General features: G+C 38.3%; 1 protein-coding gene across 10 annotated transcripts in view; it reads left to right on the forward strand.

Annotated features, from left to right (window-relative positions):
* PPP2R2C (protein phosphatase 2 regulatory subunit Bgamma) overlaps positions 1–26482 on the forward strand; it is a 191818-nt gene that overhangs the window by 50217 nt on the left and 115119 nt on the right. Inside the window, exons 1-2 of one of the 10 annotated variants that reach the window (XM_027642809.1) lie at positions 5820–5912; positions 24236–24330. The exons of 4 other annotated variants lie outside the window; for them this stretch is intronic. In XM_027642809.1, the coding sequence (XP_027498610.1) occupies positions 24261–24330 (70 nt within the window). In that variant the 5' untranslated portion in view covers positions 5820–5912; positions 24236–24260. Of the gene's footprint in view, positions 1–4494; positions 4680–5353; positions 5913–24235; positions 24331–26482 lie in introns of those variants that run through there. 5 more of the 10 variants (XM_027642806.1, XM_027642814.1, XM_027642808.1 and 2 more) reach the window with 5 other exon arrangements.

Below are 26482 nucleotides of genomic sequence, written 5' to 3' on the forward strand. Positions count from 1 at the left end.
CTAACTTGTTTAAAGCAGGCGTGGGTTAACATTAGATGTTGCAATTTGCAGTTTAGATCTAGTCTCAGTATAGGGAAGGGTATGACCCAGAATGAATGTTCATTCTGGACACAAATACTAAGAAAGGACAGATAGCAGGGAAAACCATAATTTTAAAGTCAGCATTTTCAAATAGTGAGAAGGAAAACTACTCAAACTTGAGGGAGTGGGTTTGCTGTCTTATCCCTGGCTGAGAGCTCTGAGTCCCTTCTCTGAGTAGGGCTGGAGGAAGACCAGGGGAGTAGCTTTTTATCACGTTCCTTGTTGTTTTATCCTTTTAAATGAAAGGCAGCCAATGAGCTCCACTACTTCAAACAGAAATATGACTGTACTACATAATCTTATTTTCCTGGACATTATGAAAAAATAAATGAACAGCACGGCTGTTTTGCTGAAGGCCTAACTGGAGAAGTCAGTAGCTGAGTGTTTCACATCTCTGTACATAGACTAGATATGCATAAAGGGAGAGAACATCTGGCTTGTAAATGCTCTGTTTTGGTGAGCACACTCAGTTGCAATGAGCTATAATTGTCAAGGGTTAGCTAAATATTGTGTTGTATTTTTTCTGTAGTTGGCTGATGTGTTATCTTATTCCATCTGAAGATGAGAAGAGAAACTGCACTCTTTCACACAGTTTGCAAATATTAGGATATGGTTAGAAGCAAATGCTGTCAAAGCTCTTAAAAACTACCACTGACTTCAGCAACATTAAATTAGGTAATATTTTAAGTTAGTCTGGGTTTGGTGCAATTTGTGTAACTTGTAAGGGTTTTTTTACCATCACAGTTCTTTAAATCCCTTGTTTTTCAAAAATAAGTAACTCAAAGTTCTGTGCCAATACAAAATTCAGTTCCATTTAATTTTAAGCCACTGTACTTTACCAAATGAAGTACAGAATGATCTGTATATGAGAAGTTTACTTAGACAAAGAAAATATGTAAGTATTCAATAGCTATTTCTTTTGATTGCAGTTTAAGCTTAATTATTCTAATTCAGACAGAGTGATGAATTCAGGGGTAGTAAGCAGGAGACTTGGAGTACCTGATGATGCTTTATTTTGGATATTGCGAGTTTTAATTACTAAAGACTGTGCTCTCAGTGTCTGACAAAGCTTGGTTTGCTTGATTTTGGTTTTGGTTTTGCCCTCTACCTTCCCCTTTCTCCAGTTCTTCTGCCCAAAACTGTGACAAAGGGAAATACATGTATATTCCTCTCCTCAAATTTTTTTCTTTGCCTGTGCTATCAGATTTTTCTCTTCCTGGCACAGATCCAGGTTTCTTTGCTTTGCTCTCTTATTGACACCTGCAGTCTGTATTGGCATCTGTGTCATGCCTGCCCTTGTCTTTTCCTTTCCTCCTTGATCTGCTAGCCAGTCTTCCTCCTCTTACCTCTAAGCTTGCTTTATTCTTGTTATGCAGTTGTTTTTCAACTTCTTGAATCCAGTTTTAATGTATTGCTGCTCTCCACAGTCTCTAATGACCTTCTTTTGAAGAAAGCTCTAAACCAGGACTCCATCCTCATTAATGACTCTGTTTACTTAAATGTCTCTGCTGATCTGTATATGGCTCTTCCATTTTATGGTTTACTTATAAATTCTTTAGGATAGGGCACCCTTTTTTACAGTATTCAGCTCAGTTAGTATGCTGTTTTATGGGTATGACCATGAAACTACTATGAAAGTCCAAATAACCGATATATTTTTGATTAAAGGTTCCTCCCTCCTGCACACCTTCTCTCTGGGTATTTGACTGAATGAAATTATGTAGGTTATCGGTGGGATTGATAAAAAAATAGCATTTTTAAATGGCACAGCTAGTTATCTGCAAACACTGGCTCACAAATTTCTGTTGTGCTACAAATTTAGAGCAGAATTTTGCTAATCTTTCTCATGTGAACTGACCTACTTAAGTCAGTGGAGTGCTAATATTTGCCACACAGTAAGGATTTGGCTCATAATCTTGGGGAAAGCATTTGCATGCACACAGGAAATATTGTCTAGTGTTTTTGCTAAAGGCTTCCTCCTCATTCTGTTCCACCTTATTAGATTTTTTTAACTTAAAAATTGGAAGGTAAAGGTAAGTGCGATTTGCCCCCTGTGTGATGCCTAAGAAAGTTGTCTGTGAACCTCTCTTATTCAAATGGTGAGTGGAGAAAATTATCTCTGGATGTGAGTTATTATTTTGGACTTGAGAAAAAAATGTCTACTTGGCTCCTAGAAAAAATGAAAACATCTTGAACTGCTTAAATTACACCTTACAAATAATGGGAGGAGGATCAAAATGATAGATTGCAGAAATTGTAAAGCTTCAACTGATTGAGGACAAATAAAGGACAGTGATTGGCAAGCTTACATGGAAGAGCAGGAACAGCAGGAAGGGCAGAATTCTCTCAACCACTGTAGAAATTGCAGACACGCTGATCACAGAAATTTAGAGGTATTTACAAAGAAAATGATTCCTGGTGTTTTTTCACACTGTCAGTGTGACTTTTTTGAGATTTTACGCAGCATTCACATAATTTATTATGGATTTATTTTCAGTAATAAATTTTCTATATAATTCTTTTTCTCAGAACACATATTCATTTTCTGTGTATTTGTAGATATAAATTGTTCCTGTACCTTCTTACTGAAATATGCTGCTCGATTTTTGGGATCAAGTGCCCTGCAAGGTGACATTTCTTTCAGTTTTAGCATCATCACAGTGATGGGAGAAAAGCTGCTCAGTGTTACCTCCACAGAGGAATCCACACTCTGTAATACATCAGCAACAAGGGACGAGCTAAAGAGAATCTCCATCCTTTACTGAATGCAAGGGGAAGCATAGTGACAAAGAATGAGGAAAAGGCTGAGGTACTTAATGCCTTTGCCTCGGTCTTTAATAGTGAGACCAGTTGTTCTCGGGTACCCAGCCCCCTGAGCTGGACAACAGGGACAGGGAGCAGAGTGAAACTCTCATAATCCAAGGGGAAATGATCATTGATCTCCTATACAACTTAGACACTCACAAGCCTAGGGGGCTGGATGGGGTCCACCTGAGGGTACTGAGGGAGCTGGCTGGTGCAGGGTCTGGAGCACAAGACTGATGAGGAGTGGCTGAGGGAGCTGGGAGTGTTTAGCCTGGAGAGAAGGAGGCTCAGAGGAGACCTTATTGCTCTCTACCTGAAAGGATGTTGTAGCCCAGTGAGGATCGGTCTCTTCTCTCAGGCAATTAGCAATAGGATGAGAGGAAATGACCTCAAGTTTCACCAGGGGAGGTTTAGATTGGATGTTAGGAAAAATTTGTTCACTGAAAGGGTTGTCACGCACTGGATCAGGCTGCCCAGGGAAGTGATGGAGTCTCTGTCCCTGGAGGTATTTAAAAGACATGTAGATGTGGAACTTGGGGACGTGGGTGCTGGTCTTGGCAGTGCTGTGTTAATGGTGGGACTTGATGATCTTAAGGGTCTTTTCCAATCTGATATGATTCTATGATTCTAATGCTGTTATCTAGCGTGGGTGTCTTAGTGAGAAACTTAAGCATCCAATATACAAAATGGAGAATGAGAGGTTTAAATGAGAGGTTTAATGACTCCTTAATGAGTATATAAGGAGCTCAGGTTCCTAAAAGAAGCACCTAGGTTACCAGGCAGTTTGACTGTCTCCTGCACAGATGCTGAAAGGGAAGTGCCTTCTTGACCCAGACTGGTCTAACCACGGTGTTAATAGTTGAGTGTAAGCTGGCTGTTTGTTGTGCTCTTTGCCAAGGACTTGGGCGGAGCTGGGATTTCGTGTGCAGTGCATATTGCTCATAGACCCTTTTATCTGGAAAAACAAATCCAAGATGATAACATAATGTATCAGGGAACGGCAGAATACACCAGCACCATCACATAGTTTAGAACCATTTTATGCAAAATAAATGCCAGTGTGTTTGCAAGGCCTCCTTCCTCATTTCTGAAAAGGATAGGGCAAACACCGGAGAGCTGTTGGTACTGCACAGTATTGACTGATACTCTCAATGCAGAAATATAATTTCTAGTATTGTCACCCACAAAATCTGCATATAAATAAAATGTGTTTTATAGAGGTGCAAGTATTGAATAACTTCTTTACTTTTCCACCCGCTCAAACGTGAAGATTTTATAATTACTTGTAAGGTTGGAGATGGTTCTGTTTCATTTATTCATGAGAAAAAGAAGAAAGTCATTCTTCTTTCCCTCCTAGCCTTACTTCATCCTGAAATTAGACATTTATCCCTGGGTAGGTTTTTACATAGTTCTAGACTTTTTCCAATGTCACATGCCTTTTTACAGTAGTAGCACGGTAGTTGAATTTTCCTTCAAGAACTGTATGTCCTAGCTTCTTTAAAAAGAAATAAAACCAAAACAGCAAAAAATTTCAAGACTCGTTCAGAGTTACACAAAATACTGTAGCAATGCTGACAACTGGATTGTATTTTTTGTGTGCAATTCCAGGGCCTAGAGCACAGGACTGTCCTTCTCTCCCCTAAATTGGTTCTGTGACTGTGGACTCCCTTAGCATGCTGTAGTGGTGGTTTGTGGTTTCTTGATCAGGTACTGAAAGCTAAAGGAGAGAATTTTACAGTAATATAAGCCATTAAACATCTGGACTAAAGATCAAGCTTTATTTTATAATACAGGTGAGTAATTTTCCTCTTCTACTTATGTTGCTATTTCTGAGTATACATATTTCAACATGGCTTTTTCAAGATGATAGGATAATGCAGTGAAAGAGAGTAGCAGGTTTGAGAAAACCTCATGACCTGCAAACATTCCCTTTGTCCAGCTTTTCTTTCCTGTACAGGGAAGATACAGAGGTTGTTTTCTGCCCCTCATTTTTTAATACTTTGTAATTTGTCATTTATTTACAAAACTGGGGGTAAAAAAAGATGAATAACAGTTATTTTATCTTACTTTTTCTGAATGGTTGCCTTGCCTCTAACAAATCCTTTTGCATAGGCAGATATTTGGCAATTTCAGTAGCATTTATCCAGGCTGACATTGAACGACTGTCGCTTTTGCTGCAGATGACAGCACGACTAGCACAAAACCGTGGCCGCGTGTTAGTGTGCGGTACGTGTCGATGCAAACCCGTTTAGGCGCCTTGAAGTTTCTTCTCCCTCATCCTCCCCCTCCCTCCCTCCCTCCCTCGGTGTTTTTTCCTCGCCCGCGTTCCCGGCAGCGGAGCCGAGATGATTACCTGCAGTCCCATTTTTCACCCCGCTCCATGCAGATGCGGCGCGGGCGGGCCGCGGGCGGGGAGGGGCCAGCGCTGATGCAGCACCGGCGTGTGACAGCGGCGCGGCCCGAGCCCGCTCCGGGCGGGTCCTGCTGCAGTCCGCGCATCGCCACCTGCCAGCGGCACCGCCAGCCCGGCAGCAGGCGCCTGGAGGAGACGCTGCGGGGGCACTTGTTTAAGGAGTACCTGCCTGGCTGAACCACTGGGTTATTCTTTAACTGTGGGAGAAGTGCCTGTGCTGCCTTCACGCAAGCTCCCTACTGGCTTTCTGCAGTCGTAATTTCTCGGAGCCGTCTTTCCCTTCTCCCTCCGGCTTTTTCCCGCTACTTCTTTTTCCTTCCCCCCCCCCCCCCCCCCCCCCCCCCTTTTTTTTTTTTTTGGATCTTTTTTCCCCCCCCCCCCCCAATCTGTGCTGCCTCAGTAGGTCTCATTATGCTGTGCTCAGTGGCCCGGTGTGTTCCCCGCCTCTGCTAGGCAGTGGCAGCATGGATGGTGCTCTTGTGACGACCTCTGCTGATGCTATCAGTCCACTGCGGATAGGCATGCTGAGTAATCCTGCTGTAAATGGGCGAGGACACGGACACACGGAAAATTAACCACAGCTTTCTGCGAGACCACAACTATGTGACTGAAGGTAACATGAATACTGTCATTATTCTCTTCTTGCACTGCGTATTCTGTGCCGGGAATGCACTGTCATGTTTGGAGATGTAGGCTCTTCCTTTTTTTTTCTCTTTTAAACAGGGGGAGTTTCAAGGCGTTTTTCTGTGGGATGTAGCAACAGAATGTGTTTGAATTTGCTAAACCCCAAAGGCATTCTGTCATGCTACAGCAGTATCTGAAACTATATGGGCTGGAGAAGGTCTTGCATTGTGCTGAGTTTCTGCTCATGAGGTGTGCAGCACCTGGCATTGAATGCACAGTAGCTGCAGTGTGCAAGATTGGAAGCAGTTGGTTACTTTAAAAAAAAGATGAAAGATTTGAGAGCACCAAAGTAAGAGAAATAATCTGTAAAGTTAACTGTTTGCTGCTGTAATAAAGGTTATGCATCTCATTTTGGTAATTATAGCCTGAGCATTACAGGCGTTGCTGAGTTGATTGTTCCCTAGAGAACCGTATACATTTAGAAGGGATGTGTAAGCATCATCTTTTGAAATACTTCTGCCTTCTTTCCATCCCCTGTGTATGTGCAAGGTACATGAGAAAAGGCACCTTCATTTTAAACCATTCAATGGCTGGTAGGTTATTACATAAAAAGGAATTTTCCTGCAGGTGACACACATTAAATGCTGAGAAAATTTACCTTGAGAATAGTGAAATGGTCGGGTGAGGTACTGGTCTGTATTTTCCTGCCAGAAAGTTGGTTTAAGAGTAGGCCATTTTAAGATTGATTGAACAAGAGAAATGTGCTTGTAGGTGTTTGACTTTGCAAATATATTTGTATGTGCAGTTTTAATAGCAGTTTTCAGCAGCAGAAACAGTACTTCAGTGTAGGCTTATATAATATGAACATACTTAACATCAGGGTCAACCAATACTACTTGAGACTCAGTCTCCAGATTCTGTCGTCATTTGATCAATGCCCAGTCACTTAATACTCCCATGCTGCATCCTAAAATGTGATCAGCTGATTCTCTCTTGATTATTGATGATTTCAATTTTTTTAGAATGTAGGAAACATCAGGATGATTTTGCCATACTGGGAACACAAGGCAGATTTTTAGAAGAAAAATTAAAAATACCATACATTGTTACCAGTGACTGGTGTAATTGCTTGCCAGTCTTTCCTCAAGGACATTCTTTGCACTCTGGTTCATGTTTCAGTAATTTTTAAATTAATTTTGAAGTTTTGGTTAATACTTTTTGTCAGAATGATGATTTATGTTTTGAGATGTAGTCACGTGTAATAACATTTGAGGAAACTTTGTCTTAAATTTGTAAATTTATGCCTTAGATTCTGCAAAATGCACAATATAATGACTGCAGTGTACCTGCTATATGGTGAAATTCAGATGTATATTTAATGTGCATGTGCAGCTATGTTGGAAATTTCAAGTGTCTCAGTTTTGTAATCTGAGGAAAATAGTTCCTTGTGGATTTTGCAAATCTGTATTCTATTTTATATGTTATGGGTGTTCTAAAAATTAGATGGAGATCTTTAGTATTGTTTGTGACACTGCTGATGCAAGTGTTAGTTTTTTCTCATGTTTTATCTTCTCTTGATATTTGAATCAGAAGGACTAGATATTCTTCTGGGATAGCACATGGAGTGGCTTGTCTGAAATGGGTCAAAATATACCTTAAATATCCATATTGGCCTGTATTATATTTTTCCTGTGATCAGAAGTCATCATATGCTGGCATCTGTTTTTGAAACCTACAGTAACAAAGTGGCAGTTCTTCAGCTCTGCCTAGTTAATGCTTGTTGGGAATGCTCACTTGGTCAGGTGTAATAAAATTCTTCACATCTGTTATATCTGAAATTGCCACACGTTTTAAAAGCTCTTGGAAATCACGAGGGAGTGAATTTATCTGTGAAATTTTTCCAGGGACACCTTCAACTCAAAGAGGAACATCACAAATTTAGTTTCTCATTGATATACTTTGTTCAAAATGCATAATGAATAACTGAGTTGAACTGATACTTAAAATGTGCTTTGCTTGTTCTGTTGTGGGGTTTTGGGTATTTTTTTGTTTAAAGATTTGGCTTAAAGATGAAGCAATCTTAAACACTTCTCATATGTAAAGGCCTGTAGTCTTTCCACAGTCCTCGTATTTGGTCCCATGACATGTTAAGTGCTGCATGTAGCAAAATACATATAAAAGGCAGTAATGTATTACTTTGTTATACTTCTTTGGGGTCAAAACTAAGTCTTTCTTTTGGGGTCTTTGGTTTTTGTAATCCACTATTTAAAACTAAGTAATACTTTATATTATGTTCAGTATATTAGAGAAGTTACCAGTTCATTGTTGTTTGTGAATAACTGCAGTTTTATCTTGTTTTCAGAGAATTAAAATCTTGGTAAGTGGTATCCTCTGTCCTTGGTGCTCCACGCAGCAGACTAAATTCTTTTACAAAGAAGGTATTTCTAGCCTTTACATGTACGTTCTTCCTATAACTATTCCCTGAGGAAAGTAAAGCCAGTAATAATCAAGAAGATGCAGGTTAACTACAGTCTTACTTTACCTCTCTTCCTCTTTAACTTCTTCAGTGATTTAAAAAAACCTAGATAATCAGATGACACATGAATTCAGGGTATAGGAAAACTGTGAGCCAAGTCTGATTTGCTCTGCTCCTGCTAGAGGACTGTGTTCTAACAAAACTGCTTGCTTGAGCAAAGTCAAATTTCATCTCTTTGATAGGTCATTATTTTGTAACATTGGGGTCGTCTGTATGAAATGTGGCTTTACCTTGACTACAGAAAATGGGATTGGTTTTTAAATCTCAGCAGTTCTTTGATTTGATGTTACACTGTTGATGTTATACTGTTTCTGGTAATAGGCATTATAGACACACATATGAGAACAGTGACTACCTGGACCTGTTTCTCCTGTTTCATATGCACAACTGCAATAAACCAAATGGAATTAAAACATGCAGGACTTGGATAATTTTGTCATTTAAAGTCTTAAAATTATGTTACAGTTGCACAATGGAAATTCCAGCAGCAATATACAGCAAGTTTTTCAGTGATCACTTTCAAAAGTGGTTTTTGAAGCAAACTGTTTTAATTGGAGTTGTTTGTGGGGGGAAAACAGAAAAGACCTGATGAGACTTGTAAAGAAAGAGAGGATAAAAGTCTGAGGCCGAGAAAATGTGACCTGTGAGGAAAGATTGAACTTCTTTGTGAAGGTGGTGAAATGCTGGGATATATTGCCTGGGGAGCTTGTGTAATTTTTATCTCTGAAGTTTTTAAAAGCAGGTGACATAGATGTCTGTAAGAAATGACATGGGGATAGCTGAGCCTCCCGTGGGGCAGAGGAATGGACTAGATGACCTCTGAGATCTGTTCAGGCTTGTGATTCATTGCTGAGCTGTGTTTTATCTTAATTGCCTTTTGCACCACTACAGCTGTGGGAACCAGCTGCCCAGGAGGTGTTGGGTCAGTACAATGTGTTATTTCCACAGCAACTGTAGGAGCATTGAGGAGAGAGGAGAGGCACGGGAAAAGAAGATGGGCTGGATGGGAGAAACATGATCCTTCCTCACTTACAGACAGAGTCTGTTAGGGGAGAGGGCAAGAAAATTGTAGACAGTGAGTTGGGGGAAGGGGGATAAAAGAGGCTTGTGCACTTTAGAGGGCAGAGAATGTCCTTCAGCCCTAGAGTTCCCTTAATGTTACCTTTGCTTAAGATTAATGATAAAACTCACAGAACTGCTGATGTGCTTTACTGTCTCTGGGCCTTGGGATAAGCCAAGAATCAGATCTGACTCAGAACAGTGAATTGTGTGGTATGGTTCCTGTATTCCTGGTAGGGGCAAAAAGCTATTGGAATCAATGGTGCCACTCTTTTGCTTAACTGCCATGTTAATTCAGCTACTCTGTATTTTACTGATTAAATGATTAACAGAGAAATAATGAACAAAATTCACTATTCTTGCCAAACTGTGTTAAAGGATGTCATTCACCTCCGTGATCCCAAAGTTGGTTGGAGAAATGCTTCTCTGGTGGCGAAGGCGTGTCACAGGTTGCATACAGGCACATCTAGCATATGAATTGATCCCTGCCTTTTTCTGGAAGATCCCTGTTTTGGGAAGGAATAAAAAGTTGCTTATACTTCCAGTTTCTAGAGAGACACAGGTTCCTCTCTTGGTCTAGGCCTGCAAATACAAGTGAAGCCAGTGGAGTTGCACTGGTGCAGTGGGGCAGAAGCTGACCTGCACTATCCAGTCATTTATGTGGCTGAATTGAGCTAGTTGGTTCCATATGGCTTAACTCCTATAAAAAGTTAATCATGTTAATGGTGAATTAACCTCCTCAAATATGATATTTGAAGAATAATGAGAGTTATCAATGTAGTGTAAAACATACTGAATCATAACCATGTGAAATGTTTATTATGGAGGAAGAAAAAAAATTTTTTTCCTAACGATTTTAAAGGAAAATCCTTGCAGATAATAAAAACAAATTTTGGAATCTTTTTTCCACCTTAACTATAGAAGTTAATATCTCTCTTCTTCAGTAGTCAAAGTTAAGGGATATCTATTTTCATCTGCCAGAAAGAAATTTATTTATGAGCTTTTCTTTCATAAGCATCTCAAATATAATTTGAATAAGAGTTTAATACCTGAGAGTATTGGATGAATATAGTGAACAGATACCACTGTACTAGCTCAGGCTCACCATCAGTTAGTCTAGTCCACTGATTTCTGCTTATTAAGAAAAGTACAAGAGGTAACTCTTCCTCTCTTAACCTTCAGCAATTCAAGATTTATGTTGTGAATATTGATGATTTTTATCTTTTTACAGAATTTGTTTAGAAGCAGTTTTAGAATGACCCTAGAAATTATTGCTTATTCTTAATCTAGTAATTTGCATTTTTTTTTCCTCGAGTAGAGAATGAATAGGGGTAAACCTTGTTAAAGCATAACTTTGCCCCTTGTTAAACACGGGATGTAGTTGTGTCTTTTTGTGCATGGATTTGGTTCTTTTATTCACAGTGATATTCATATGAGTGTTGTGGGTAGGCTTGAAGATTTGGATTAATAAGGTTTATTCCATCCAAGTGATGTTGCTGACTCTGTAATCTGTATTTGTGCAGCTTAGTTGGGAGGAGGCAGGGCTGGAGCGTTGCTGTCACACTGGCTTGCACTGAAGCCCAATCCCTTTGCTCACTCACTCAAACCTGCAGCTGGGTGTGTGGTTTCAACATGCAGGAAATTCGAACACTGGTACTACTCAAAGCTTGTATCTGCATAGCACAGACATTTTAAGGCAATAAGGCAACATCTGTATGGGCAACATGGGGCAGCAATTTATTCTGACAAGCCCAGAAAAAGCAGAATAGATTTAGCTGAAGTGAATTATGCAATCAGAAACACTTGTCATGATGCAGTACCAGCGACACATTCAAAGTACTCCACTGACATAATTTTCATTCTACATCTGTTAGACACTCATAATATCATTGTCTCTATTTTACTTGCCAATTCTACTTTATGAGGAAATAATAAATCAGGAGTGGGATTAGAACGGTTGATCCTAGGCTGGGGCTTTAGTTTCTTAGTTTGCTGTTCCCAGCATTCCCAGAGAGCAGGAACATGTTACTGTTAACTTGCTACTGCCTCTTCAAAAGACCTACCTCTTCAAGGATGAGGTTAGTTTAAGGAGTGGTTGTTAGATCTCCTGAGAGCACTTCAACCTGCTCTGAGCTGCAGGACATGCTTCAAAGGCATGCAGTTAACTTGGCCTGGATCTTCATTTAATGTCATGTTCTCCACATGAGTTATTCACCAATGTCATATGTACCCTGTAAATGTTACCAAGTAAATCTCTAATGCTGGCTCACTGGTCTTGGTGGGTTGCCCTTAGGGACTGATGGCAACCTTGGCTCTCTTTGCATGCATATGTAATCAACAGATGATCTTACACTCACTCATTAAATAATAAATGTGTTTGGTTGCTGTGTAGTGTTAAAGGTCCTGTAGAAGTGAATAAGATGTATTAACAAAAGACAAGAACAATCTAGAATATTAGCTATATGACAAACAAGCCAAGCTCTTTCCATGACAGTGAGAGTGCAGAGCTGTGAAAGAAGCTGTTTGTACCAATCTGTAGCTTTTCTCAGGTGCCAGCAGACTAGAAACATTATAAATAGAAGTGATTATAGTATATTTGGCTATAAAAATGCTATATGTAATAGATTTACCTACATATAAACCTTAAAAATGGAAACTCAGAAGGTCAACACTGCGATGTACGTGTAAGATAAAATGCAAGCATAAAATGTGATCTGTGCAAGCTCGACATCTGTGCCAGATTTTTTTGTACTTGAAAGTGACAATTCAAAAGTACTGAAGAACTGAACAACACTGTACTGGTAGAGTCAGTGCCATTGGAACACTTTATTTAGTATATGCATCATGATGAAAAGAAAACCATACTTTGCAATGTATATTGTTTTCTATGTAGACCTCAGACATTTCAGCGATGTATCATATATTTAAATGGTGAGTTTAGCAAATAATAGATGTGGTTCTTGCATCAGTTTAAAATGTGAAACACAATACAATAACACTAAATATTTTATAATAGAAGAGCTGACTATCTTTTATTATAGCCATAAAGAGGTAATCAATCATTACTGCTTACATTGTGTTACTACATCGTTACTGGTCCTGGTGTCTTTGAGACTTTCCTTCCACAATTTGTTTCATCCACCATAGTAAGGCTTTGTGTTGTGGAGTGTGTGCTAAGAGAAGACAAGGTATTTGCTGGCTAATCTCAGCGTAATTGCTTTGGCCAGGGAAAGGATGGTAGAGAAGGTAATAATCTCAGGAAATTAGATGAAGTTATTATGGGGACTTTTGTTTTTTAAAGAAGAAAGGGTTTTAAATTAACTTCTAGCCATGTTAAGGCATTTTCTTGATGAACTATTTCTTTAGTACTTAGGTTAATGCTGAGCTTGCCCTTGGTTATGAATGTGGTCTATATTACTAGTTCCTGGTGAAAGTTTCCCAGTTCTTTACCAAGAACAAAACCCCCACCTTGTAAAGCAGCCTTATATATGATGAGAGTTCCTTATCTCAGGAAAGTTTCCTGCTGAAAAGCTCTTGTACCTGTTTTTGTTATTGCTTCAATGCAAATGAGAACAGACTGTATTTTGCCAGTGCAAAGACAAGTAATAAAAATGTGCATTAAGAGACTCAATTCCTAATAAAATCTCTCAGCACAACATGTCATGCAGTTCAGTGACTTCTGTGAATTATTAATATGACAGAGATTTGGGATCCGTATTGGTAAATATAGCAGTGGTTTTTTATGTTCACTGATCCATCTGTTTGAAAAAAAGAAGAAAAGGATGCAAACATTTGTGTTATAATGGCATTTGTGTGTTTTACTTAGAAACAGAGTACAGAAGAAAGTAAAAGACTGAGAGTTGGTTTATTACCCTCTAGTTCCAGTTCAGCTCAAGTCTGATTAGTACTTCATTATTATCCTCTTGCTTCTTCCTGTTTTGTAGTGCTTTTGTTGTTTGTGTGACTCAAGTGTTGCAAGTAGTCGATGACTGTACAAAATAACACCTTTTATGTATATTCTGAGATTAATGCTGCCTGTGATAGTACTGTTTGCATTTAATACAGCCATAGCATGTTCTACCTGCTGGGCCAGTTTCTAGTAGAAATAAAGATTATGAGAGTTGAATTAAAATTAAATTAGTGGTTATTTCCTTCTCTCAGTTTTTAATGGCTCCATATTATTTCTCCTCAATCGAAGATGTTAAATGAGCATTTGAAAGAGAAACTAGAAATATTTTTCAAGCAGTGAACTGGTCACAAATTTTCAATAATTTATTTCTAAACTTTTATCCATTTGACATAACCTCATGTTCTATTATTTGACAGGTTTCAATTTATGATAGAACCTGGCACAAGGTCTTTAATAAATCTTTTCAGCATTTCCAAATGTACAGCTGTAAATCAGGATCTGTCTGTCACTATTTCATAAATATTTTCTGATAGAACATCTTTATTTCTACCTTGTGTTATGATAAAAAGAAAAATTGATTTAATAAATTAAGTAATAATAATTAATTAGAAAAATTAAACAAATAGGCACAGTGGACTGGTAAGTGCAGGGCACAATTGGCTGCTAAGGTAGCACGTGAGACTTTTGTCATTCTACATGTTAATTTGTCACCCTTCTTCATTTGATACCTTTTGTTTCTGCATGCATATCTGTGATATGGGAATAACCAGTACAACATGAAGTCAGATGTGTATTCTGTAGTCTCCTTTTGAATGGAAGATTTAGGTCAAGTGTATTCTCTTTAATCAGCAGCGAAGCTCAAAGCAGAATTCACATACGCAGTCTCTTTGAAATAGGTAGATGTGAATCAGTACAGAAATTCCTGGAATGCCTGATGCTAAGAGTCAAGTAATGGTCATATGGATTCTTATTGATCAAGTGGAATGTAAATATGATTTTGTGCATGTTGTGTGCACTTGTGTTCTTGTGTATCTTCCACCTACACAAGTCTTGTGGATGACTGCTGCTACATTTTTTTCTGGTGTGTCTGTATTCCTTCCAGTTGCTGTGCTTGAAATGTGAGTCTAAAAGTATTAAAATAGGTATGGAGAAGTTTCAGCATTGGGAAATGGGACAGTAAGAGCTTGCATGTAGGGCACTGTATGTCTTTCAAGTCCCAAATGATTCACAGACTCTTTTGTTCTATGTTTGTCAGTGTTTGCTGGTCAAGGGAGAGAGAGTTGGCTGTGACTTCCTTGTGCCATGATGTGATAATCAGTCTTCGCATTTCTGATTTTCCTCTGAGGTGGTGATGAGCTGCAGCTTTCTGAAAAACTCATTGCTTGGACATGAATTTTATTTTCCAGGGTTAGATGTGTCCTTAATTGCTAGCTTAGACATTTCTGTGCTTCCACATGCGTTTCAGAAAAATGAGTCATATATAGTAGAGGCCTTTTATGTTACTATGTAAATGTTATGAAGGATGCTAGATGTAAAACAAGTGAGTTGCATCTGTTAGCAGTAATGATATTGCAAATCAGCCAATTATATTAAAACTTCAACATTTATTAGCTGCAGGAATTTATACTGTGTCCAAGTGACGGGTTTTAATTGCCTTAACTTTGAACTGTCCTGCAGAAATAACTGCTGAATGTGATTTGTACAGAGTACAAACAAACTGTTTGTTGCATTGATCTTTCCGAGTTTTTTGGTTAGGTTGTAACACTGACAATATTTCTTTTACTTTTTTATACCTTAAAATTAATTTCATGGTATTTAAAGTTTGGAGTTTGTTTTGAAACTGATATGGATGTGATTATTGTCAGTCTGTTCTCCAGAGGAAGCTGTAGCCTTGGTTGCCCATCTTTCTTTCTCTGCTGCTGTTGGAGCCTGTCTCATCTCAGAGGAAGTATCAGAACAGAGTGAAAGAGGCACTGGTTAGCCCACTAACCTAAGCTTCTTCAGAAAATGTCAGCAAACTTGGCCTGGTATTTATTAAGTTTGTCCCTTGCTAGCAGGGAGGGAAGCACCACACCTGCCTACTCCTGAGAGCACAGGTTACTGTGGGCAGTGCTGTCTTCTGCAGGTGCAAAGTTTCCATCTGTCATCAGAGTCCCACCACTGCTCTCTCTAAACTGTTCAATCACTGTGGTTAAAGACTTAGAGTAGTGAAGCTTTACTGTAATGCTCCTTCAAAACCACCTTGTTATAAGGCTTTTGCAATATTTATGCCCTACTGCGCATAAATGGGAAAAGGAGGAAATACAAGCTAGAAGTATTATTGGAAAAATGTTTGACAGCTATCCTGGATGTACCTGGGAAATGGTAGTAAGAGTAGTAATGTTCAATCTGAAAGCAGAAAGCTTTGATGCTTCTGTGCTATAAATAATTACTGAGTAAGACGATTGCCAATGTGGAGAGTTGTTTGCAGAAGGATTCATTTCTGATTGTTGAGTGTAAGTATATTTAGATAGAAAATGATTTTTGTTCCTGAAAGCCAGAAAGTTGTTGTAAATGGGAGGAATTAGCAATTTGGACTCCACAGAGCAAACACCACCCTGGTTATTACAGATGAGTCTTGATGGATATAGTTATATTGAGGTTAGCACAGAAAGCTATTCCTATATTTAACATTTTAATGACTGAGTTCAGTAATATTGTTTTTAGCAGTTGAATTTACACAGTTTTCTTTAAAAAAATATTTAGTTTGGCTGTTTCCTTTCCTGAAATGTTGCGAATACTTCTAAGCTCTCAGTGTCCTTCTTGCTAAGTCACCCTTGATCTAGAAATCTCAATTCAGAAATTCGTTTGTGCATATGAGCACAAATATGCTTTATCACAACAATAGAATCCAGATAGTTGAGCTTAAGGAAAGGAATAAAGGAACTCACCAGAATCTGCTTTCAAAGCTGAAAAATTGAGGTGCTCCTGTTCTTTGCCTTTTGCAGTTTTGCGCTGCAGTCCAGAAATCGTGACTCCAGAATCTGAGGTTTTACTGTACAAGTGAAACCCTGTAGGAGTTTGCAAGGCAAGATATGTTAGTTAAATACTGCTAATACCTGCATCCTGAAAGTATAAAAGATAGCTAGATGAGATTTGACTACATGTGACAACAAGAGATACCTAAACATTTTAACTAGGAGCTGCCATCATGGGTGGAACCTGACAGTAGAAAAGCTGCTGGACAGTTCTAGCAAACTTGAGCACAGTTTTTTTCACCTAAAAATAGTAACTTCACCAATTTGCTCATTCTGGACAAGCAATTTGTTTAAGTCTTGTGCTTTAGCTTGTAAGTAGTGGTTCTCATGAGATTATGTAAAGAGTAATTGTTTTTTCTGTTCCTTATTCTGTGGCCCACTGAGGAACCTTCTGCTGGAGCACAGTAAGATTTTCCTTTGTTTTCATTTTATTTTTCAAAAACTGCTTCTGTTGATGGAAGCCTGAACAGAGTTTTTTGGCAGAGTTCAATAGCTGCACATGGGCAGAAATAGAGATGAGGTAAAACACCTGTTCATCGTAATAGCTCTTAAAAGCAGTAACCCAACAGTTCCCTTTAACATTTATACAACTCAAAATCCTCAGAGTTCCTCTTTTCAACTCTGAGGCTACCCAGGTCATATCCATGGATGGTCCATTTCTGGTTTTGAAGGTAACCGCTTTAAAAACTGTCCTCTTTTGATGTTATTTCTGTAAAATAGCTGATTACTCATGCCTGCATTATATATTTACCCCAATAAATGTGATATAAGGCATGAGCTGTAGTTTATCTGTGTTTAAGATGTTTTAACTCACAGATAGCTATCAGATTGACTTTTTCCTCAGTTTGAACCTCAGATCAATAACATGCCACACTTGAAGAACAGGAAGAAGGATATGTTGATCAGTTGTTGGAGTTCAAAATTTGGGCTGAATCTAAAATACATCTGTTCTCCTTGATGGCTGACATGTGGTCAAGACCGGAAGTTATACAAGATAGCATAGATATTTTTGGACTAAATATGTGGCAAGAGTAATTCACATTTTCCCCCTGGTTCACACAGCCTTCTACCCAGGCAACAGATACTTTCTTAAACATAATGGTTTGCCTTGAAGTTCCTTTTCATGTGCTTCTGGTATGTGTCTTTATGCTGCTAAAGTTCCTTTGAACTCCGTTTGGCGACTTCCCAGACCATCTTTTAATTCCTTTTGTGAAATTTCCATACCAGCTTTAATTCCTGCCAGATGGCAACTGTTCCATCTCTGCCCAAGCAGGACCCCAAAGTTTTAAATTCTCAACATTTCTCTCTCTGGAAGTAATACTCCCTGCTCAGACTTTGGAGACATTAGGAATGTGTAGATCCAAGCACTTCTGGGGAAAGAAACAAAGAGACAGAACTCCTTCCTTGATTACAATTGTTCTCTTTCCATTTGCTGCTTGACAACATTGTAGTGATACTTGGCTCTTATCTGCAGTACTTGCTACTCTTCAAGCTCCAGAAATCTTTATTGGGAAAACAAAAAGGAAGTCCAGCCAAAACCATAACTCATTTGACCAAAGTCTTTCTGCTCTCTCTACTCATGACCACTGAATTGAACGAGACTTGGAATTGCCGCTCAATACCATTCTTTTACTGTCATTAAAGGACACAGATATGACTCAAAATCATCTTGGACTTGATTAATTGATTGATTAATCTGTAGATGACTCTCAGGTTCAGGGGAAGGGTTTTTAAAATTTGAAGAGTCCTTATTTCTGCATCGTTCTACTGAAACGGAATTTCTGGCTTTGTGGGGAGACCTGACAGGTTTCCTGGGTGAGGTCCCAGTTAAATAGGTGAGTACCAACAGACTTGTTTGAAGAATTGCCTCAGGATTTTGCCATGTGATCATAATGGAAAAGCTAGTAGTATTTCATTTTTAAGTTTACCATTCTATGATAAAACTGGAAGTGACTAAATAGTGGAAGTTGTATAGGTTGTGGTTGGTTGGTTTTTTTTTTTAATTAGGTTTTATTTTTTCTGCTCTAGCGGGTTATAAAAATCTGAAATGTGCTACTTCTTTTTGTTAGGACACTGAGTTCCTTGTTTCCATCAAAGAGCAACAATGTCATCTTTACAAACCTGACAGGTTGTTACAGCCTTTATGTATGTAACTGTGATTTAGTATCCAGTGGAGTCTATTGAGAACCTCTCACTGGCTCGAGTGGGGTTGGGTCAGCGGGCATGGCTTTGCATGGCCATAGTCTATATACATATTATAATTCCATAAAAATACAAGTATGTATATACAAACCACAGACTGTGTGTGCTTTGAAAGTCTTGATTTTAATCTCATAGAACCATAGAATGGATTGGGTTGGAAGGGATCTTAAAGACACCTTCCACTAGGTGCTCAAAGCCCCCTCCAACCTGGCCTTGAACACTTCCAAGGGTGGGGCATCCACAGCTTCTCTCTCAGCAGCCTCTTTCAGTGCTTCACCTCTACATCTATTCTTTGTCTATACACCTGTTAATATATCTACTCTCTGCATCTGTTTGTTCTAACTACTTTGTACAGTAACCTTAGTTACTTTTGTCTTCAGTACTGCATTGTATACAGTGTGGAGATGTAGTTTATAACCTCTGATACAGGAGGAGAATTTTTTTGAAGAGTTTATCGGACTCAGTGCAGGAATAGACAAAGTAACTGTTTACCAAAAACCTTTCTGGGAGTTTCAGTGTATTCAGAAATTCTTAGAATCTACAAAGCTTAGAGTTCTCTATATAGTGTCAGGAAATATAAGTACTTCCTGTGGTTTCACTCAAAAATACCTTGGAGATAAAAGTATATGGATTTGTTAGTTAATTTTCTTAAGATTTACTGCAATCCTGTTCATCAGCAAGCCATATGCTATTCTTTAAACAAAAGAACAGACTTTCCATAGCTGCTATAACTATTTAGAGTTATCATTTTGTTCCTTTGCATAATGAGTTAGGAAATCTCCTTGGAAATTCTCATGCATAGTATGATTTGTTAAATTTAAGGTTTAAAATTAGGGTTAAAATTATCCTGTTGAATACTGTGACCTTAATACTGTTTTTGCAGGTTTCCTTAGCAGCTTAATGCAATCAGATTTATACTAACATGAGTACAACCCATTTATTTGTCTTTGACCCTTTTGCCTGCTGTATGACTTACTTATACTGCACATTGTTTTCTTTTAAATACTGTTAAGTCTTTGCTTGAAGCAAAACTGCTCTCCAGATTTTCTCTTTGAGGTAATTTGCTTCAGGCTACTTTTTAACTTTCTGAAATGCAAAGTAATTGCAGTTCAGGTTTTAATTGCATGTCTTTTTCCTCTTTTCAAGAATATGCTGCCTGGACACATCAGTTTGTTATTTAAAGGGCTGATAAGTACGTCTAAGTTGTATTAATTTATGTTGCAATAGAATTCAAATTAATGCTAACCAGAAGATCTGTTAATGCATGAGTAGCATGAAAGGTATAATTAAATCTCCTTGAAAAAAATTGCAGGATATTTCATGAATGTCAGTGACATAGTTTTAGCCCTTAAATAGTTTTTCTTTGTTACAGATACTTTTCAGGGTTATCTCTACCAAAACCTTAGAAAATGTATGTCATAAGAAAACAGTAATTTTCCACTTCATCTACCTGTTCACATCTTTTTGGGTTTGTGTTTATTCGTTAGGTTCATATTGTCCTCCTTAATGATGCCTTCACAGATTCCAAAAGTTAATATTGTGGTAGTATCATGACAACACAGTGAGTTTTTTGAGCTATGTGCAGAACATTTAGGGAAATACTTAAGTTGATGAGGAGTCTTCCTGTAGTTGGCAATTCATGGTAAGAGCATCCCAGAGTTCTTTGATAGAGACATTACCTATCAAAGATTAACCCACTATCAAGGTATAGACTCTGGCTGAAGAATTAGCATGGTTGCATTTTTTGGAAGAAAAATTTGTGTGCCAAGTGCAGAATTAGTCACTTTATTAGTTAGTCTTAAAAATAGTGGTTAACTTTATCATAATCTGGTTTGTTCACTTGTGGAAATGTATTGAACTCTTGTGACACGATGTTCCAAGTGTTGCTTCATCAGTGATGAGCAGAGTGATTTCCCTCTTTCTTCTGGCCACTCTTTCTTCCTGGTGTTGCCCCAGCATGTGGTTTGCTCATGTGAAGCCGCTGTTGGCTCATATTTGGCCACTAGCATTCAGACTGATCCCAGGTCCTTTCCAGCCAGTTGCTTTTCAGCCAAATGTGTGGAATTATTCTGCTCCAAGTGCAGAATTTTGCACTTCTTTTTGAGGTTACTCAGGATCCATCTAGATAGCTTACAGTCATTTCTTGTCTTTCCTTAGTCTGTAACTCGGAGGTGAAGCACTGAGTTTGTACTGTAAACTGTATCACTATGGATGTTTTAGATTGGCAATGTCTTGCAGTCCACAGTGCACAGTGAAAATACTCTAAGTTTGTCTGGTACCAAAGTGAGTTTTCTGTATGTCTTTTTCATGAATCAGTGTATGTTTTTGGCTACCTCTAGCTGCTGAGATTGTATGAAAATATGCGAAGGAGCCTTAGACATTTCTGCTTCACGAAAGACTTGCCAATTCTTTTCTTAGTGAGAAACATACCTCGAATAGCAACAGTGGAAATTGTATTTAGTGTGCAATGGACTGGAAAGAAATCAATATCCTTTTTAGCTTGCATAAAAAAACCTCATAGGTTCTTAGCAAAGCCATAGCATGTAGTATATTGAAACTGCCATTATCCTTTTTTCTGTGGAGTCTGTCCATTAAAATTCAGGTACTGGCATCATCATTTCTGGATGCTGGAATGCAAGTATGGGGTCCCTAACAGTGGTATCTGACGTGTTTCAGCTGTAAGTACAAATTGTCAGTCTTATTTTATTTCACCAGCTGTATGTTGGTTGGAGAGACCCAGGTGGGACTACAGTCATCTCACACCTGCAGGAAATGGGAAAGGTTATGTTGAAGCACCACCTGAATGTTGTCACTGGGGAATCCACTGCTGTAGCCATAGATGCATGGATTCACTCATCTAAAGGCTCATGCAATGTACACCGTTTATTTTTCCAGTTAGGGAGACTGAAAGGTGGGATTTCCTCATTTCTCAAATGGAAAATGAACTTTAGAAAAAACAGTGATTTCCACAGGACTCAGAGGAAAATTTCTGGTGTATCTGGGAATGGAGTAGAGTCCTTATGTACACAATAGATTCTACACAATTTTTAAATAAGGAGGAAGAGGGGATATTCTAGCTTGGATGTCGTGGCAGGATGTGAATTCATCCTAAAAATAGCATGTGCTTTCTCTCATGGAATAGATTTCTGTTTGCATTGGACTAATTTCTGGAACATGTATCTTCCTCCTGAGGCAAAGTTTTTTTCTTTTTTTTGTTCCGTGAATTACTCTCCCTGACAGAGAAAGTGATCCTACATTTTAGAAATATCCCATATGGTTAAAGTGCCTCTTGAAGTGCTTGAGATGTATAGGTCAATGTAGACTGTAGGGGAGGTTTAAGAACAATAATTTGTTGGGAGCAAATCGGGAGGATGTAAGCGAAGGAAAAGCTTTTTAAAGTATTTAATGCACAAGGTGCTTGTTTTTGAACACTTTAGGCTTGTTTTTTAAATAAATGTATGTTACCCTCAAAAACCTTGTCATTTGATGTTTTTGTACTAAAGCAAACAAACAGAAATCCGCACTGTGACCATTTCAGCTCTTGCTTTCAATTATAAGGTCCCCTCTCTCACCAGTTTTAGCTTTTACCAGTTTGTATTTGAGCGAGGATAAACACATCAGAAGTTCTAGTCCTTTCAGTGATTATTCAAATATATCCCCAAATATTTTGAAGGATTTGAATTCTCATCTCTGGAGAAGAAAAGTCTCAGTGATATCTTTGTATTGTTTCTGTAATATCTAGATTATCAATGTGTGATGGTCTTGGGAGCAGCTTTTTGGTGATTCTGGAAGGGCTTGAGGCAGTATGTAAAACCTAAGGTTGTCAGGTTCTTTTCATTTTGGTTCTTTCTGATACTCATAGTATTTGTCACATGAAGAAAAGGAGCAGATTTACTAAAACTCCTCTAAACGCTTAGAATAATCACTGCCTTAGAAGGTGAACTGAACATTGATCTGTAGTGCCTGGGACAGAATTAATGTTTGTCCTACTTATGTGAGCCAACCTGCTGTATCTTATTTCATATTTAAATTCTGGATTTATTAAGTGTGCTATTATATACGTGACCAATTTTTATTATTTCTCTTGGAAATTCCTCATCCAAATATCTTGGCCAAAGTCTCTTTATAATCAGCCATAATCATACTCCAAGGTGGTAGATATTCAGAGACACAAACTGTTTTGTTGCTTTGAAGGGATTAATATGTTGGAACTTAAGGAAGAGAAAACCAGCATACAGTGACAAATTAAAAAATAAAAATATCTGGCATCTTTGTTAAGGAAGTGAGTGATGTGTAAATCTGTTTTGCCCAAATAAGAAGTCAACAATGCTATTTACTCCTACATTGACTCTCCAACTTCAGTAATTAGTGCAGGGGTTTTTGTTCGGGGTGTTTTTCTTTAATAGAGTTGCTTTGCCATATTATTATAATCATAATTTTCTTGGCTTGCTTTCCATACTTTTCAGCAGTTCTGAATTCTGTATAAACTTCACATGCATAGGCTTTGCCTTGTCTCTCAAGTCACTTGCATGGTTAACATTGCTGTTGACCAAAGTTAAGCAAATGCAAGGAAGGCTGATATGTTTCCAATTAATTATTGGAAATTGTTCCTGCCTGTGAACACAGTATTCAGTGCACACTCATACCACAACGAAATAGTTTGTCATTAGCTTTGGTCCTCAGTGTCTAAACTTGACATTTCCTCCAAGAAAAATCATCATGGTACTCCTGAAAGATACACAGAGATCAATTTTGGAACAAACACTTGTTTTAGTAGGGCTTTAGAGAATTGTTTTTGAAATTGTAAAATATTACATTCGTCACCATGCTCAGAACAATGGTTTATTCATGCATTTCAGACAGTTATTTTTGTCTCTTTGTCTCTCTAATGGACTGCACTTTGGTATATATGAATCACTTATATGTGTCACAATAAAATCTGGGGGCTGAAAACTGTTGTCCTAGCTGGAAATCATGGGAGGAGTGGAAAGTTTACTTTTTTCCTTTTTTAAGGGAAAGGATCTTCGTTTGAATGGATTCTTGTGGTAACCCTATTTAAATTAATGTGGAAGTAAAATAAAATGCCTCTATGGAATTGGTTGGACAGGAGAAGCAAAATACCTATTTCTCTGTTACATAATTCATCTAGTAATGGTTTCTGTAAAGGAAATGTGGCAAGAGAAGAAAATTGCCATTTTGAAAGGGAGATAGAAGGGAGAGCTACTCAATGGTTACTTGTCCATGTCAGAGTTCAGAGATTATTTTAAACATGATTTCCTTAATTATTTTATTTAGACTGTCTAGTTATGTTGATTCTCTGGCCATGTCTCAGCTTGCTACATAGGTAACTGGCAAGAGCATCATCAACTCATGAACAATCCAGCTTGCTGGCTGGGCAAACCAGTGGAGCTCATAGAAGATACAAAAGTCCTCTAAATACTTCAGTAGGAAGTGGGGGTTCTTCACCACACCCCCAAAATATACTGGCTCAGAGCAGGCATTGTCAAATTCATTTCTTTTTCCTTCACTTGTAATGTGGAAGGTGCTGACTGACAGCCCTGGAAATTAAGTCCTCTATTTCTCCACAGGACAGGTATAGCCAGGGCGGCAGCAATGCAAGCTTCTTCCCCAAATTGTCCTGCCAATGTTCCTCAACCCAGTTCTGAAGAGGTCACTTCTGGAGGTGAGTGGGTGGAAGAGTCTGTCCGTGCAGCGACTGCTGCCAGGCGGTGGTTCCTGCAGGACAGGCTGTTGGATGGAGGCTGACCCCTTGTCTTGAGTGAGCCACCAGTCTTTAACAGATAATCAGTTTATGTAGCATAAAGCAGCGTGGGCTGGATTCGTTGAGGTTGCATTGTTCTGCTTGGCTGCTGTCACATTTTGGTATTTCTTTGTGGTTGGATGGCACCTTTGCATTTTTCCTTTTTGCATTGTTTCGTTTCAGAAACTTTGTCAATGCTTTATGTACACGTCTACAAAGTGGCATGTGAAAACCTGATTGCAGCCTGGTTGTAAATGTGGTAGAGAAAAGTACTTACTGGTGGCAGCCATGTGTGCAAGAGGAGCTGTAAAGCACTAGACCAGGAGGCATGCTTTGAAATGCACCAAAAATTGATAAGAAAGTGTATGTTGGTTTTCAGTATCTAAATGAGCTATTAGGTTTCTGTTGCAAAGCCATATCTCAACATTTTCTCTTTTTGTAATTACTATGTAATTTAGATATTAACACCAATTAAGCTGGTAAACTAATGTTCCTTTTTAGATTATTTTACAGTTAATGAAATCTGCCAGTCTGAAGTTAGACGTGCAACATTCTACACTATATGAAAATACTGACTATGTATTGCAGTTACAATAGATAGTTGTCATCCAAACCAGAAATATGTGAGAGGCATTGATGACTGATGCAAGTTTTCAGAACAAAAATGAGTCCTTACAAGTTTGCAAATTAATGCTCATATAAATTTCTGGAGCTATTTAAATACTACATACTTCAAATACAGTAAGGAGTATTCTGTTTTCAGCCAAATTTACATCTCTTAAATATAGAAATACAATTGAGAAAATGGAAACAAAGGCTTAGGAAGGCTGTTAGGTCATGGTGAATTACTTTTGTAGCTTCAAGTGCTGTGTGAAGGATTTGCAATGCCCTGATTGTTACTTGTAGCGGAGACCTGTAAGTCTGTTTAACTCTGTTTCTATGGCTGTTTGTAAACAGGTACGATAACAAAAGAACATAGTAAAATTAAATAATTGTATAAATTTAGGATTATTCCTGTCTGTTTCCCCAAGATCATAGAAGAGTTAATTTTCCTAGCTAATATAGACTTCCTGAAGGGATTTCTTAATCTTTGTACTTTAAAGGATATGAATCAGAATAGTATTCATTCCATATATATAGCTAAAACAGTTCCTGACTTTTTTTTATTATTATTATTTTGTAGGGTAGCAAGGGATAACAGGTTTGGTTTACAGATAAAGTTAGTGACGAAGTCCTGTTGGGAAGTCATTTGTGACTGATCCATGAGGTCATTTTAAGTGGAGAACAGTTTGAGGATCCTTGTCGTGACAATACATGTCATTAGAAAGTATAATATCGGGCATATTTGTTATTAAATCACCTCACTTAACATTTATAGGGTGCCAATAAATCATGTGGATTTGATTTGGTTTCAGCTCTTTTGAATGCAGTGCAGATTGCTAACCCCTTACTGACACTGACAAAGGTGTAGAGTTGTTCTCCCACACACCTGTGTGAACTGACTCCAGAATTTCAACTCACACCTCCCTCTGTGCCATGTAAACCTTTGAAGATAATTATATACCTTGTCACAATTAAACCTTTTTTATGGTACACTTTGTTTTAAATTTGAGTAAAAAAAGACAGTTAAATCATTGTCAGTGCAAACACAAAAGAATGGCCACAGAAACTGTTTTCTTCTCACTGTATTTTATTCATAACACATTCATCGTTCTGTCTCTGTGTCTGCTTTCTGTGAATACTAATTAATACTGAGTCTGATTTTTCTGCATATTTACACTGAATAATGGTGATCTAAAGGAACATGCTTGTAAACCAGAGTAAGACCCAGAGCATCCCAGAGCAGGATAATCCTCACAGCCTCCATCATGGAGTCCTAGCTTGTGTAAGTCTCTTACACTATGACTGGTCACATGAGAAAAGGCTCTGCCATTAGATTCATAGTTATAGATCCCTGTCTTAAGATTGTGTAGCCTCACTGATTATGTCCAGGGACTGGGGCTAGAAGAAAATTAAACCAGTCTTTGCAGAGGGTATATAAATACATTTCCTGAATTGCAGCGAGTTGGTTTAG

Source organism: Corapipo altera, unplaced genomic scaffold, assembly GCF_003945725.1.
Source record: "Corapipo altera isolate COAL_440 unplaced genomic scaffold, ASM394572v1 22, whole genome shotgun sequence".
NCBI lineage: Eukaryota > Metazoa > Chordata > Aves > Passeriformes > Pipridae > Corapipo > Corapipo altera.